The sequence below is a fragment of the Brassica napus genome, chromosome C2 (assembly GCF_020379485.1).
Source record: "Brassica napus cultivar Da-Ae chromosome C2, Da-Ae, whole genome shotgun sequence".
NCBI classification, from domain to species: domain Eukaryota; kingdom Viridiplantae; phylum Streptophyta; class Magnoliopsida; order Brassicales; family Brassicaceae; genus Brassica; species Brassica napus.
Window position 1 is genome coordinate 28,028,261 of NC_063445.1, and position 16,356 is coordinate 28,044,616.

The 16,356-nt window shown below is 35.5% G+C and overlaps 1 protein-coding gene across 3 annotated transcripts; it reads left to right on the top strand.

Annotated features, from left to right (window-relative positions):
* The first annotated feature begins 7,621 nt into the window (after window positions 1-7,621).
* Window positions 7,622-13,393, top strand: LOC106403143 (sulfate transporter 1.2). 3 transcript variants are annotated; one of them, XM_013843987.3, is made up of 13 exons: window positions 7,622-7,954; window positions 9,970-10,301; window positions 10,397-10,445; window positions 10,531-10,738; window positions 10,801-10,975; window positions 11,054-11,119; window positions 11,242-11,355; window positions 11,450-11,566; window positions 11,780-12,193; window positions 12,290-12,480; window positions 12,571-12,656; window positions 12,766-12,842; window positions 12,951-13,393. In XM_013843987.3, exons 2-13 carry the CDS (start codon window positions 9,984-9,986, stop codon window positions 13,092-13,094), a joined length of 1,959 nt encoding a protein of 652 aa, XP_013699441.2. In that variant the 5' UTR covers window positions 7,622-7,954; window positions 9,970-9,983; the 3' UTR covers window positions 13,095-13,393. The 3 variants fall into 3 exon arrangements, with proteins under 3 accessions (XP_013699441.2, XP_013699440.2, XP_013699438.2); XM_013843986.3 differs by lacking the exon at window positions 7,622-7,954 and adding an exon at window positions 9,481-9,903; XM_013843984.3 differs by lacking the exon at window positions 7,622-7,954 and adding an exon at window positions 9,481-9,875.
* Window positions 13,394-16,356: the final 2,963 nt, after the last annotated feature.

A 16,356-nucleotide genomic window follows, 5' to 3' on the forward strand; every position in this document is an offset into this window, starting at 1 on the left:
TCATCTTAGTTTATTTCGGCTTTTTAAAACTTTCGGAATGTTTTTTTGGGTTTGTATGAATTTTAAACTTTATGAATGTTTTTTTCCTATTTTGGTTTTTATGAATTTAAATTTTATAATATTATTAGTTTTAAATTTCTGATTTTTAAATTTATCAATATCAAAAAATATATAAAAATGCAAAATTAATTTGAAAAAAAATGGGTATATACCGACGGACAGTGGTCGTCGGAATATACCGACGGACATATATCCGTCGGAATTTACCGACGAACCTCGTTCATCGGAATTTACCGACAAACAACGGCCGTCGGTATATTCCGACGACCGTCGTCCGTCGGTAAATTCCGACGAACGAGGTTCGTCGGAATGCACCGAGGAACGTTCTCCGTCGGTACGTAGTTTTTCCGATGAACTCTGGTCTCGTGTATCCGCATCGTAATATCGTCGGAAGTTCGTCAGAATGACGTTTCTCGGTATTCGTCAGAAAGTCGTCGGAAGTTCTGACGAAATTCCGACGAATTTTTTTTTTCCGACGAAACGATACCGACGGACGGGTTCGTCGGAAATTCGTCGGAATCGGTCTATTCCGACGAATTTCCGACGATTTCGGCCATCAGAATCCCCCTGTTTTCTAGTAGTGTTCCCCGTAAGACTCGGGCGACCAAAGGATCAGGAAACTGTACTAGTCTCCATAGTTGTTTAGCCAGAAGCGCCAGATTAAACTCATGAATCAATCGGAAGCCAATTCCACCCTCCTCTCTGGGTAGACAGACTTTCTCCCATTTCGCCCAGTGTATTCCCCTTTTTGGTGGATTCGAGCTCCACCAGAACTGAGCAATGGCACTTGCCAAATTTTCACATATCTCCAATGGGAGCAGGAAAGTTGACATGACGTATGTCGGAAGAGCGAGCATAATGGATTTTATCAGTACTTCTTTTCTACCTTTTGAGAGCCATCTACATGTTCATCCATTCACTCAATGCATCAGCTTATCTTTCAGAAATGCAAAAAGTTTGCATTTAGATCCGCTTATGTCTTCGGGGATGCCTAAGTATGTTCCCATTCCACCTTCATTTTGTATCCCAAGTGCGTCTTTAATCTCTTGTCTCGTATTTGCATTAATCCGCTTACCAAAGATTAAGGAGGATTTGTCAAAGTTGATGCATTGACCAGATGCTTTACCATATTTCCTGACTACTTTCATTACTTCTTCACATTCACGGGGCTCCGCCTTACAGAAGAAAAGGCTATCATCAGCAAAGAGAAGGTGGGATACCGACGGCACGTGCGTGTAACACGCATCCCTGTTATCTTCCCTTGTATCTCTGCATGATTAAGAAGGCTAGCGAGCGCTTCCGTGCATAGAATAAAAATGAAAGGAGACAAAGGATCTCCTTGTCTTAGTCCTCTACCTGGAATAATATTCCCTCTTGGCTCTCCATTCATGAGAACCCTATATTTCACTGATGTAATGCATCGCATGACCCAGCTAGTCCAAGTTTCTGAGAATCCCATTTTACGCAGGACAACTTCAATAAACGACCACTTCATCCTATCATATGCTTTGCTCATGTCTGTCTTGATGGCTATCCTTTTATTTCGTCCACTCGGTTTCGTTCGCAATGCGTGGAACATTTCCTGAGCGATCATAACATTATCTGAAATCTGTCTCCCAGCAACAAAGGCTGACTGGGTTTCCGATATCAAACCTGGTAACACTTTTTTCAACCTTTGGCAAAAGACTTTAGAGATTATCTTGTAGCTGACATTGCACAGGCTAATGGGTCTGAATTGAGTCATTGCATTAGGCTTTGTTATCTTCGGGATGAGACATATATTTGTGTCATTTAGTCCGTTCGCCATCGTCCCCTCAAAAAGAAACTTATTAACCATAAGAGTTAAATCCTCCTTTACTATATCCCAAAATTTCTGGTAGAAAAGTGCAGTCATCCCATCTGGTCCTGGATCTTTCTCTGGGTGCATGGCAAAAAGCGCTAATTTGACCTCCCATTCAGAGACTGGAGCTATAAGGTCGTCATTCATAGCACCAGTTATCGTTGTTGGCACCTGAGCTATCGCCTCTTCGATTTCCTCCGGGTTCGATGATTCAAAAATCTGCCTGAAATAACTAGTAGCAATGGCTACAAGTCCTTCTTCATCCTCAATAATATTCCCATTCTCATCTAAGAGCTGTGTGATCTTATTTCTTTCTCTTCTTTGCTTCGTCAAGGCATGGAAAAATTTTGTATTTCTATCTCCCTCTCTCAGCCAAAACACCCGACTCTTTTGCTTCCAGAACATCTCTTCCGCTTTAAGAGCATGTGAGAGTTCCTTCAGAGCTGCTGCAATTTCCTCAGTTGTGGCATTATCATCTGCATACAAGCCTTCCACCTTTTCTTTAAGCTCTTCCACTAATTTTGCCGAACTGACATTATTTTGCCTTCGCCATTCACTCAAGGCTCTCCTGCAGCTGGAAATATGTTCCATAATATTCGCGTTTGGAGGAAGATCAGGAGATTTCCATCCCTCAAGGATAACTTGCCGTAGCTCCTCATTATCCAACCATCTTTTATCAAATTTAAACTTTTTAGATCTTCTCGTTGGCTTTATGAGTATGTCTGCAAGAATCGGATGATGATCCGATCCCCATAGCCTCATGTACTTAACAGTCGAGTGGGGAAACTTCTCTTGCCAGTCCGCATTTCCTACTGCTCTATCTAAGCGACATCGAACTGTTGATCCTCCTGCTCTCTTCCCCACCCAAGAAAGCATATCTCCCGTGAAAGGAAATTCTAACATGCCACAATCATTAAGCATATGCTTAAAAGGAAGAAAGGAGCTATCAGGGCGTTGTCTTCCTCCTGTTTTCTCGTTATGACATGTTATTTCATTAAAGTCTCCTATCATGAACCAAGGTCCATTTCTAGTTGTTGAGAAACGCGTAAGACGTTCCCAAACTTCATCTCGTCGTTCCAAAACAGGGTCACCATAAACAAACGTCATGAAAACTTTTATTCCATCAATGACTGCCTCAATGTCAATCATTTTGTTATTCGAAAATAAAACATTAACTTGAAAATCATCCATAACAAATAAAGCTAAACCTCCGCTAAGGCCAAGTGGCTCAACGGTAAATAAATGATCAAATCCTAAATCGGCCTGAATGTTTTGCAGCAGCGGCCTCCTATTCTTCGTCTCAGAAAGAAACACAAGTCCTGGGCGATGCTTCTCACAAATCTCCGTTAGGCGTCGAACTGTGAGGTCGTTTCCAATCCCTCGACAGTTCCAACTGAGTGTCCTCATTTATACTCATGTGATGAGTTTTTGGAACCCATCGATCCATCACTTTTGGACACACCTTTGGAAACACCACTTCTCTGCCTCTTCGAACTCTGATCATGTTTCCTTGACCTGCTCGAATCTCTAGCCATATAAGCTCCTTGAGACGAAGAAGAAGACTTCCGAGGAGATCCTCGACGAAGGATCTCAAATTTTTTTCTCTGAAAGCCCAATGGGACATTCACCTTATTACCTTGTCTACTGTGCTTCAACCCTCTATTATCAGGTTCTGAAGTCGCAGGCCCCTTTGCTACCATGCTTGCAGCCTGCTGCCCTTCTCTCTCTTCCATCTCTTTGAGGTCAATACCAAGTAAATCCTCATCTATCCCTTCACATTCCATCATTCCATCCTCCTGATTATCCTCAATATCCATGTCATTCAAAGCACCAATTATCTGATTGTCTGCAGGAACGCTTACCGGTTCGTGGTCACTAAGGTTCGTGAAAGAAAGAGAGCGAGTAAGCTCCTTTGCCCGGTTTGTGACATTCTCCTCCATGTCATGGTCAATACGTGATGGCGTTACAATAGCACTGGCCAATCTCTTAGCACCTCTAGCACTGATACCCTCTCCTGACCTGCCGCTTTGATACTCAATCACACCATGGGAACCATTGTTACTTGTACCAGTAGGTTGTTCATAAGGAACAATCTGTCGAGAGCTTATTGGTGTTGACGCTGGCGCCATTGGCACTGTGGCTGGACGCTTAGTATTCACAGCTTTCTCTCGTCAAGTCTGCCTCAGATTACGGTCATATGGACCCTTAGAAGCTCCATATCTATTGCTCCGATTAGGATCATTGTGGCGTCTCATGATCCTATCAGAATGCGTAGCACGGAGATTACCAGACTGATGCATCCTGTGTGCATACTTCCTATCATCCTCGCCATACCTTGACTGAGATGCGTGTCTGGCAGGTTCCATACGTTGCCCATAAGGCTGACGGTCATATACATTTGGCATGTGCTCAGTGTGAAAGTTATGGTACTGTGCCTTATCCTGTGGAACCTGCATCCTCGTAAAGATACCAGGTCGCTCTGTTTGAGACTGAAGTCGCGATCACACATCCGAAGAAGGACAATGATCCTTCTCATGGGTAAGCATACCACATGTAGAGCAATGCTTAAATAGCTTCTCGTACTTGATTTCAATGGTGACCTCATCTCCATCCTTCGACTCCACTTTCCTTGAGAATTTGAGGGGTTTCCTAGAGTCCACATCAATGAGCATGCTGCCCTCAGCCACATCCAAAGAATCAACATGAACATGGCCTAATCTTGCCCCAATGTTCCTAAGATTTGTATCCGTCCAAAGATGCAAAGGGAGGCCAATCACTTGAACCTTAAAAGGAACGATCCACGGGTAATCATCATGAACAATGGGTTCCCATCGCACCAGCACAAACATACAGAAGTTAAAATGAAAGGGACCCTGTCGAAGAACAGAGCTGAGGTCCTCTTCCGAAGTGAAATTAAGGAGAAACTTCCCATTGCCCAGGTCATTAGCCGTAATGCGATCTTCCATGCCCCATTGTGATGGCATCTTCTGAAGTAACTTCTCAACGTTTTGTTTCTTCAGGTTGAGTACCTTGCCTATAAGCGAGAGACTGAACTCGCTAACGATCAGTGAATGATCCTGATCCATCAGAATGATCGGCGCGTCGTCATCCTCGTAAAGGATACCTTTTCCTTTCATGTCTGCCATGTGGCTAGAACGTGATCTGTAAGATGACCCCATGTATACTGAACGTCTACTTGATCCTCGTATAGATCAAATCGCCAAGCCAAATCAAAGAGATTCGTGCTGTAGCTTGAGGACACGTGAGTGGTCAGATGAGAGCGGATGCGATCGGATCTGTGGAACGTGAACGCAGCGGCTAATTCTTGTGATCTCCACGTCAAAGAACGTGATGATCAGAGGGAGATCAAAGCTTCGAAGGAAGCTCCACCAAGCGAAGACGAAGCGGCAACAGGAAAGCTTGAACAAGACGGCAGTTACGAAACCTCCAGGAACGCCGTGGGACCACCTCGATACACAGGGAGTGTCGGATAGTCTCCCCTGTGATGATGCAGAGACCGCCGAGTGCAGGATCGACGTCAAGTATATCTGGATCTTGGAATCACCATTCTCATCCCCTCCTGAGCGGCTCTAGGGTTTTTAAATAGGGTTTTTAGTTAAAAGTGTGAGAAAAGCTTTTGTGATTACTACTTTATTTAGTTGTATATGTGTATATACAGTTAAAAGTAATGTATAAAAACACTTGCATGTTGACAAAAAAATATAAATACTTTCCTGGACTCTGGAGAACTGGTTAATTTTACATTTTACCATTTATAGGGCAGCACTTGAAAGTTTTATATCTATATACTATTAAATCAGAATCCCTATTAGGATTCTGCCATTGATTTTCAACTTATTTACAATGGTATGCCATTGCATTTAATTCTAATATAAAAATTATTTATTTAAACTAAACAACTGAATATTTCTTATATTTATGATAACTAATCTTTCCATATTTTTGTAAATGATAATAATTTTAATTTCTATGCAATCTATATTTTTCATTTAATTTAAACATTTAATACTCTAACGGTTTGTACTTATACTAGAATAAGTTTTATCTGATATATTTTAAAATTAAATGTATTTCCTTTCTAAATTAATGTTACATAAATTTCCTAAATATATGCGCTTACAAAACTAACATTTCACATAAATCCTAATTAACAATTTTTAATTATCTTTAAATTAATATTTAAAAACTTAAAATAAAGTTGATTTTCTAAACAACCCTATAATTAATAAGTAGACATTTTTACAATTTCCGTTTTTAGTTTATTTCATCGAATATACAAAATATTTATTAAGTTTTTTTGGTCAACATTTTCATTATCCTCATGGGCTACAAAATATTTATTAAGTAGAAGCGGGTTGAACAAGTTTTTTATTTCAATTATGAACTAACACACATGTTAATAATTTTATTAACAAAAATAGTTCGCGCTTTGAAAGCGCATGTCAATATCTAGTTGCTTAATTATATGTAATTCGCGAAGAAGAAAACCTTTAGTTATATATGCCTCTTGAATCATCTGAAATCGTTAGTTTTAGTTTGTTTTACTTTTTTTTTTTAGTTTCAATTGGTGGAAAATTACGTAGTCAAAAACATAATTTACAAACATGTTTTGTGAATAAAATAATAATTTAAATCAAAATATTAAAAATATATTACATTTATTGTCACTTAATTTTTCACTCTCTAAATAAAGAAAAAACTCTTTTTGTTTCACTTAATTTAACCAAACACATCCTTTTTATTAGTTTACAAAATTAGTTAAGCATGAACATTGGCTATCCATTTAGGTACGGTTTGTTCTTTTAGGTATCATTTTTTTTTTGAGATTAGGCTCCGCTTGAATATTATAAATTTAAGTATGGGGTTTGAGTTGGGTCATTCTGGATCTGGATAAATTCGATTCTGAAGTATAAGAACCTAAAAATATCTAAATAACAAATGTGTCTGAAACGGGTTCGGATATTTGTACCAAAAATAACCATATTATCTGATTCGGTCCAGGTGTTTTGAATACAATTAGTTATATTACGACTCATCTAAAATATATCCACTGATTATATAAAACAAATATCAATGTATAAAAATGTAAGAACTAATACTCGCGTGGATGCGCGGATAAATTTATCCTTATTTTTTCTTAAAGAAAAGAAAATCAGATTAAATTATGGGTTAAATTATTCTTCAAACTAATAGTTGTGTGTGGCTGGCCATGAACCAACATGGAGAGCCAACAGGTCGTAGCCAGCAAAACACAACGTAGTCAATGACTAAAATGCACCGAGGAAGAACGTAGCCATGCAACAGTCTAAGTTCAAGTTAAACTGGCGCGGGGCCCACAGTAATCTTAAAAAGTCAACTTCATCCCCAAAAGATCGCTGCTTTCTTTTGACCTTTTCGCTTTTCTCGATTTAGAGCCAGTGGTACTTTCGTAAAAACAACTTCGATACTTCCTTCGGTTGTGTTTCTAGGTTTCATAACTTGTCATTATCACTTCATATTATTTTTTTGTTTCCTGAAAAAAAAAAGATTATCGTAATCACGATTTTTATCTCTTCATATGATTTTTTTTTCCCTGAAAAAAGAAGAATATCATAATCACGATCTTTATCGCGTATAGCTGCAAGTTTATTTCAATTAAAATATTTAAAAAATACAAAAAATTCAGATAATTTTTTATGTTTCTCTTCATTTAAATACGTTTCTCTTCTACTGCTAATTCTTTGTGTTTTTCCAAGGAATTTTCCACAGTTTCAAATAATATATATATTTTCTTGGAAAAAAATCACCTATTTCATGTATCTTTTAGGTTTCTTATTGATATTTTAAGAGAAATTCAGCGAACCTGGACAAGATTCGGGTTTGCTGATCTACAAAGGGGAGGTTGTATCTGTCTCTCTCGTGAACTTTCTTCTAATTGTTTTTTCTCTCTTTTTCGGCTTGAAAATTTTGACATAGAGAAATTAATATAAACATGTGAAAGATCTTTGGAAGAAGAGGCTGAAAAACCAGATCGAAATTTTTCTTCTTTTCCAGGTATGTGATGGTTTTAACCTTCCAACTATCAATGGTTATGCATCTTTTTTATTTTTTGAGAAAAATGGTTATGCATCTTTATGTTACTGTACCCACTTATTATTTCATCATGTAAATATAAATTAGAATTTCCCATTTATAGAATACACGTGCGTGACTGCGTCTATGTCCCAATCATATGTAGTAGTTTTTAGTTGTTAACGCTTAATCATAGTTTTGATCAGTTGCTTTTTCAGTAGTGCTTTTGTGTGATACCTGAATAATCACTAATATTATAAAAAAAATTGCGGTCATGCAAAGCACTCATTATAACGATTAGAGAGTTTCTTCGATAAATATATCAATAAACTCAAAATTCAATCATGCATACAGAGTTCCTGTATGGATCACAAGGTCATAGCGTTTGGTATTCACTTTGGCAGTTTGCTACAACTAGTAACAAACTTGGAAAACAATATTATCAGAATATAATACAACTTGGGGATTTACGAAGTTGATTTTGTATACCTTTCAGCTTCTCTGAAAGATAGAAATTAACTTAACGTTCTACAGTTTTGCATATAAATAGAAACACGCCACTTTGAAAATCATTTGTTGGTTAAAAACTAATAAGAGCAGACAAAGTGTTTAGAATTAATTTTCAAGTAGTTATTATTTAATATACATGTATATGTTTCCCTTAAAATTATAATAAATTAAACTGATACAAAATTGACATAACAGCTACATAGTTTGAGTTTGGACAAGATGCTAAGTCCACATTAGAAGCTTAGAACCTCTAAAATATAACATATCTATGAGTTAATTAGGTTTGCTTTGTATATTTTTAGGTCCTGTTTCTAATATCTGTTTTAGTTAGGTTTGTATTCTGGAATTTTAGGTGTAGTTTCTAAAACTTTTGTTCAAGCTACTATTTTTTTTGTCATCGAGTTATACAGACTCATACTCACTCGATGAACCAAATCGAGAACTGTTCAAGCTATTAATCTAAGAAAATCCGAATACCATATGTTAATTATTATATTTTCGAACAATGCTATAATTCTCATCAATTATTCAGGGATAAGTAAAAGTATTGGCAATTTGGCATTAACGTATTTAACTACATTTATTTCAAAAATTGTTTGCCTTTTACCACGTGGAAGTTGGGGTCAACGATCTCTCCTTATGGCAAAAGTAAACGAGATCTTGAATTGAGATTGTTTGCAACTTTGTGCACAACCTCTTAGAGATATATATACCACATCGAAAATTTTAAGAGACATTAAGTATAATATATAAAGGGTTAGGATCAATTCATTAATTGTCAATTGGTTTTAAGTTGGAAGCCCATAATTAACCCGAATCTAACATAGTATCAGAGCTCAGATCCTAAATACCCTAAAACTCCTAATTAATATTAACCCTTCCGGGCGGGTATAAAGGTCGTGATTAACCCTTCCGACCGGGTATAAATATTGTATTAAAACTCGCTCGACCGAGTATAAATATCCTAAATTACTGAGATTTCTGGCTGATAAAAGTCTCATCTCGAGGAGGAGTATTAGGAATTTTAAGAAACATTAAGTAATATATAAAGGGTTATGATCAATCCACTAATTGTCAATTAGTTTTAAGTTGGAAGCCCGTAATTAACCTGAATCTAACACAACCTTTGCCACAAACCCCATTGACTTGATTTGTTTTCACTTAATGCCGATAGAGACAAATATATCAATTTCGAATGTATTTTGACTTTTCATCTTTCTTCATGCATTTGGTCTCTTAGATTCATCATTCGAATGACACGCCCTTGTCATAATTAGATAAAAACAATTTCATAAACTTTTCATTATAAATAAGCTTCATCAATGTTGCTACAAAATCACACCAAGCCAAATATTAACTTTATTCACTTTTCCAGCAATCTCTCCTTCTCCTGGTTAGATTATGTCCCTCTGTTCAAACAGGTCTAAACTAAACCTCAAACATTAGCAAACGAAACTAACCTAACTATTCTCTTGTTCTGTTTGCAGATACGTACTTACCTATGTCTGGGAGAGCTCATCCTGATGTGAATCCGGTGACGGATGGTGGAGATCTTCCGATCAAATCGTCGCCTCACCGGCATAAAGTTGGTGTCCCACCGAAGCAAAACATGTTCCATGATTTCATGTACACGTTCAAAGAAACCTTCTTCCATGATGATCCTCTCAGACACTTTAAGGATCAGCCTAAGTCTAAGAAGTTCATGCTCGGTCTCCAATCTGTGTTCCCGGTTTTCGATTGGGGACGTAACTATAATCTCAAGAAGTTCCGTGGTGATCTCATTGCCGGTTTAACTATTGCCAGTCTTTGTATCCCTCAGGTTAAAAGAACTAATCTTAGTTGCACTATTTACTTGTGTCACAAGAAACCTATATTTTTACTTTGTATCTCATGTATTTTCTATGATGATTTTAGGATATTGGATATGCTAAGCTTGCGAACCTGGATCCTAAATACGGTTTATGTAAGTTTGATGATTTAACTCTGATTAATTACTACACTTTGACCTAGTTAGAAAAACATGGGTTTGGTTGAAAATGATTTTACAGATTCGAGTTTTGTTCCACCGTTGGTGTATGCTTGTATGGGGAGTTCTAGGGATATAGCAATTGGACCTGTTGCTGTGGTATCTCTTCTGCTAGGTACTCTCCTTCGAGCTGAGGTTGATCCAAACACAAATCCTGATGAGTATCTCCGACTTGCCTTCACGGCTACGTTTTTTGCCGGTGTCACTGAAGCAGCCCTTGGCTTCTTCAGGTAACTCATCTTAAGTACTTGTTTTGTGGTCGATAAGGTTCTCAAGGTTTTATGAATTGCAGATTAGGGTTCTTGATTGATTTCCTTTCCCATGCGGCTGTGGTTGGATTCATGGGTGGTGCAGCCATCACAATCGCTCTTCAGCAGCTCAAAGGTTTCTTAGGGATCAAGAAATTTACCAAGAAAACTGATATCATCGCTGTTTTAGATTCAGTCTTTAGCGCAGCTCATCATGGTGTAAGGATTCTTCTTTTGTTTCCTGATTCCTACATTGTGTAAAATGTTTCACTAAATCATATCAATATGGCTATGCAGTGGAATTGGCAGACTATACTCATTGGTGCATCCTTCTTGACCTTCCTTCTCACATCTAAGTTCATTGTAAGAAATAATACATTTTTATCTTTGTGAGTGAATAATATAGTACATTATTGAAATATCATTTGGTTTGTTCTTTTTGTTTTCATCTGAATCTGATATATCTTGGCATGATGATGGAACAGGGCAAAAAGAGCAAGAAACTGTTCTGGATTCCAGCGATTGCGCCATTGATATCAGTTATCATCTCCACCTTCTTTGTCTACATAACCAGAGCTGACAAACAAGGAGTCCAAATCGTAAGAATTCACTCAGCCTATTCTAAATATAGTTACTTGCACCACAAGCTATTTGACTTTGTGTTAACATGTTTCCCTGTGTAATGATATGAAGGTGAAACACCTTGACAAAGGCATCAATCCTTCATCGTTCCATCAAATCTACTTCTCCGGACATTACCTTGCTAAGGGCATTCGTATTGGTGTAGTTGCTGGAATGGTCGCCTTAACGGTAAGTTCCAAATCAACAAGTCATACTTCAGTATCAAAATCAGACCGGTCCAGAGATTTTTGAGGTCATTGATATTTAACATAAAAATAGTTAAAAATTAAAATAATATTTAGAAGTCAAAGCCAATGTTTTATTATGTTGTGCTTGAACCAGCATTACTTCAATCTCAAAACCATTTGGCTATAAATTACAACTTCATATTTAAATCCACAGGAAGCTGTGGCCATTGGAAGAACGTTTGCTGCAATGAAAGACTATCAAATCGATGGTAACAAAGAGATGGTAGCACTAGGTGTTATGAACGTTGTTGGTTCCATGTCTTCTTGCTACGTAGCGACTGGATCATTCTCAAGATCAGCTGTAAACTTCATGGCTGGATGTCAAACTGCGGTTTCGAACATCATAATGTCAATCGTTGTTCTCTTGACATTGCTCTTCCTCACTCCGTTGTTTAAGTACACACCAAACGCCATCCTCGCAGCTATTATCATCAATGCTGTGATTCCTTTGATTGATATCCAAGCTGCGATATTGATCTTCAAGGTCGATAAGCTTGACTTCGTTGCTTGTATGGGAGCTTTCTTTGGCGTCATCTTTGCTTCCGTTGAGATAGGGCTTCTCATTGCCGTACGTATCAAGATATTTAAACCCATGCAACCATGACGTATCTAGTTCCCTTTCAATCTTAATTTTCTGATACTTGTTACGTGTGTTTTGGTACAGGTCTCTATATCATTTGCTAAGATTCTCTTGCAAGTAACAAGACCTAGAACCGCGGTTCTTGGAAACATTCCGAGAACTTCAGTTTACAGAAACATCCAACAGTATCCTGAAGCCACTATGGTTCCAGGGGTTCTCACGATTCGTGTTGACTCAGCCATTTACTTCTCCAACTCAAATTACGTCAGAGAAAGGTAAACCCTAAACAAGGTTTTAACCTTAGCCAAAATCTCTTATTTGTTGGTTCATAAGAAGCCTAATTTGGAAATTTTAAAAAATTGCAGGATCCAAAGATGGTTACTAGAGCAAGAAGAGAAGGTGAAAGCAGCAAGCTTACCTAGGATCCAGTTTCTAATCATCGAGATGTCACGTATGTAAATTTTACTACTAAGTAATCCTTTTTAATTATCTCTAACCTTTTTTTCTGAACGACTATTAATCTCTAACCAAGGATGTTAACATCACTACCATCTTTTCAGCTGTGACGGATATCGATACAAGTGGTATCCACGCCCTAGAAGACTTATACAAATCTCTCCAGAAGAGAGATATTCAGGTAAATACACATAAACAAAATAGATCCAATGGGTTTTATTTTATCTAATTAAACAAAGTGAATCAGTTGAAGAATATTACCTGACTATGATTCTGTGTATATAAACAGCTGATTCTTGCAAATCCTGGACCATTGGTGATAGGCAAGCTACACTTGTCTCACTTTGCTGACATGTTGGGATATGACCATATCTTTCTGACGGTGGCTGACGCCGTCGAAGCTTGTGGTCCAAAACTCTCCGACGAGATCTGAAATTGATGATGATAATGACGAAGAACATGATTTCTAAGTGGTGTACAGTGGAGTTAAGAAAGTGAGTTTTGCTTTCAAATTGTTGTGACTTGTGTCTTTGGTCTCTTTTTTTTTTATGTTACAAGAGAGTGTAAAGTTGGCCTCTACATCCCACCTTAGCGTCTTTTTGTTCACTTTATGATGCACGAGTGTGTAAAGTTGGCCATTTCAGATCAAAATTCGTATATTAATGTGTTATTCCAAAAAATGAAAAGCCTTAAATGTAATAACAACAATGATCAAAAGGAAACTATGACAAACTTCTTCTATATTATATTAATATAATATCTCCTATATATTAATTGAAAATCAAAGTTGTAACTTTAAGTTTGTATTAATTAAAAAGAAACCTTATTTAGGTGTCACTTAGTTAAGATGACAATTTAGCTTACCTGAGAGCTTAAAAATCAATTGAAAAAATGTTGATTCAAAATCCAATTACTATGGAACATTATATTAATCCAAAATATAAGAAGCGTGTATTTTTTTTCCTTAATAAAAGCTATGGAATTACCTAATATGATTAATATATATAGCAATTAATGACTATGAATAATAAATTTTTGATAACAATTTTTGCATCATTCCTCATTTTTGTTTAATTTTATATTATTAAAATAAATTAAATAATCACATTAACCATATAATAAAAAATTAGATTTTTTCTTATATGTTATATTTTGAAGTTTTTAAAACGAATTTAAATTACAAAAATGAGGAAACCTTATATGTTATATTTTGATTTTTTTTAAACGACTTTAAATTATAAAAACGAAGAAACCTTATATGTTATATTTTTCTTATATGTTAGATTTTTTCTTATATTTATATTTTGATTTTTTTAAACGACTTTAAATTACAAAATATAAGTTTTCCTTAAGTATACGACTAAAAACATTAAAATGACATGTACAGTAGTTAATCTGAAACTTTTCAAAACCATATGAAAGATAAATATCAAAATAATTCAACTGTGAAAACAATATTGTTCACTTTTTTCAAGAATGTGTTCGGTGAAAAAAAATAAGGTTTTTTGTCATAATTTGTTTAATGTCCAATCCGATCAGCCCATGATATATTAATTATAGTTTAGGTCCATAATTTTTAATAGAAAATTGATCCGGTCCATCGGACAGAAATTATATAAGAACAACAAAAAACATTGTAAAATGATCAAATATATAAATAAAATTGTCGATAATATATACAAATAAATTCATTATGCGCAAGGCGCATGTCTTATTCTAGTTGAATATTATAGTGCAATCTCTTGTAATATTAAAACGCATTGAATATTAGTACTATAGTATAGAACATTAGAGCACTTACAACAATAAGAATTCCAAAGAGTTTGTAAAACAAAAAAAAATATTAATATTTTAGTAAGTTATAATTAGACAATTAAAAGTTAATTGTAAAATAAAAATCCAACCAATGTATAGGTCACAAATGTTACGTGGAGATGTAGTGAAATTCTAAAAAAATCTTGATATAATGTTTAGAACCCCTCCTAAAACCATGTTTGGAGGTGCTCTAAAGTGCATGTTAGATACAGCAAACTATGATAAGCTTCTTCAAAGCGGGTTGCAGGTTCATTATAAAAATATATGCTTCTTGTTGTTCATGCTTAAAGCTTTTTCATTAATGTTTCTTACTTGCATATATCTATTCTCGGCATCCAAACGTCGGGAAATCAAGCCTCTTAAATGCATGGATCAAAGTGTGGAACAGAATGATGATCCTTCTTTGTAAAAACTTAAATATTTAGCACTCTTTATTCATAGTCACATTATCAATTGTGGTTTAATCTTAGTGAGAGAACCATTGAAGTTGCTGGAACCACTCGAGATGTAGTGGAAGCTAATGTTACACTTCGTGGTGTGCCTGTCACGCTTCTTGACATAGCTGGTATCAGAGAAACCAGTGACACAGATGACTCTGAAGAGGTTATCCTCCACTTTTGCAAAGTTTTTATTGGTAAATAAATCATTTCTACTTAAACTTATGTTGCTCAGTGTCTACGGTTTACATCGTTTAGAGCATGATTAACCAGGGGTTCTTAGGATGGAGTTATTAGCAGAAGTTAAGAAACTGTTTTTTTTTTTAATTTTTAACTAAAAATGCTAAGAACCGGTTCTTAAATAAGGACTTTAAGAATCGGTTCTTAGCTTTTTTAGTTAAAAGTTAAGAAACAGTTTCTTAACTTCCGCTAAGAACCCCACTCTAAGAACCCCGGGTTAATCGTGGTTTTATAGAGAACCAAAAAAACGTTAACTAGGTAATAACCCGCGCTTTGTGTAGGATATGATTATTAGTTTTGTTATTTTTTAATAAGGAGACATTAAATCTATTTAATCTGGATATCGGTTCGGTTTTATATTGGTTTTTTTGGTTTTTAAAATATAGCTATAATTCTAAATCAATATTTATTTTGATTTGTTCGGTTTAAATTGTTGATGTTTTTGGTTTTTCCGGTGATAACCAATAATTATTACTTTTTGTTTGCTTTCAGGTTATATGAATTTTATATAGTCTTGATATCGAACCAGTGGTTTCATATTATAGTTTCTAAACATATAATAGTTAAAGAAAAAATAAATAAAATTATTAAGACAAATCATTTCACTACAATTTGATCGACAGTGAAAGAAGATTTAAAAATAATATTTCAACTTTCAAGAGAATTAGATACTTCAGTTGTCGTGAATATTTAGTTATATAGGTGCTCACGTCAATGTCCATATGTATATGTATGTAAAGTATATAAAAGTTGTTGACAAATATATAAAAATATTGTTAATCAATATTAAATGGCATTTTTATTCAAAATAACACATGAAAGATAAAATTCTTAAAATAAAATTAATTAAAAATAAAATAAAATAAGCGCAGACATTAGTAAATTTTTTTTCATATAAAGAAAATCAAATTGTATCCGTAAATAGGAGTGGGCACGGATCGAATATCCAACTATTTGGAGGCACTAGTGTCGATTCAATTCGTAGCCACCCAAATATTCATTGTCTCGGATATCCAGAAAATTTTAGAATTTTCACGGATATCCGATTTGATCCGTAAATAAAATAAAATAAACGAAAAAATCTAAAAATAATATAAAATAATAATATTTCATTACAAAAATAATTTATTATTTAACTGTTTAAATTCTAATACCTAATATAATAAATTTAATACATAAAAATATTGCAAAAAATTATATAAA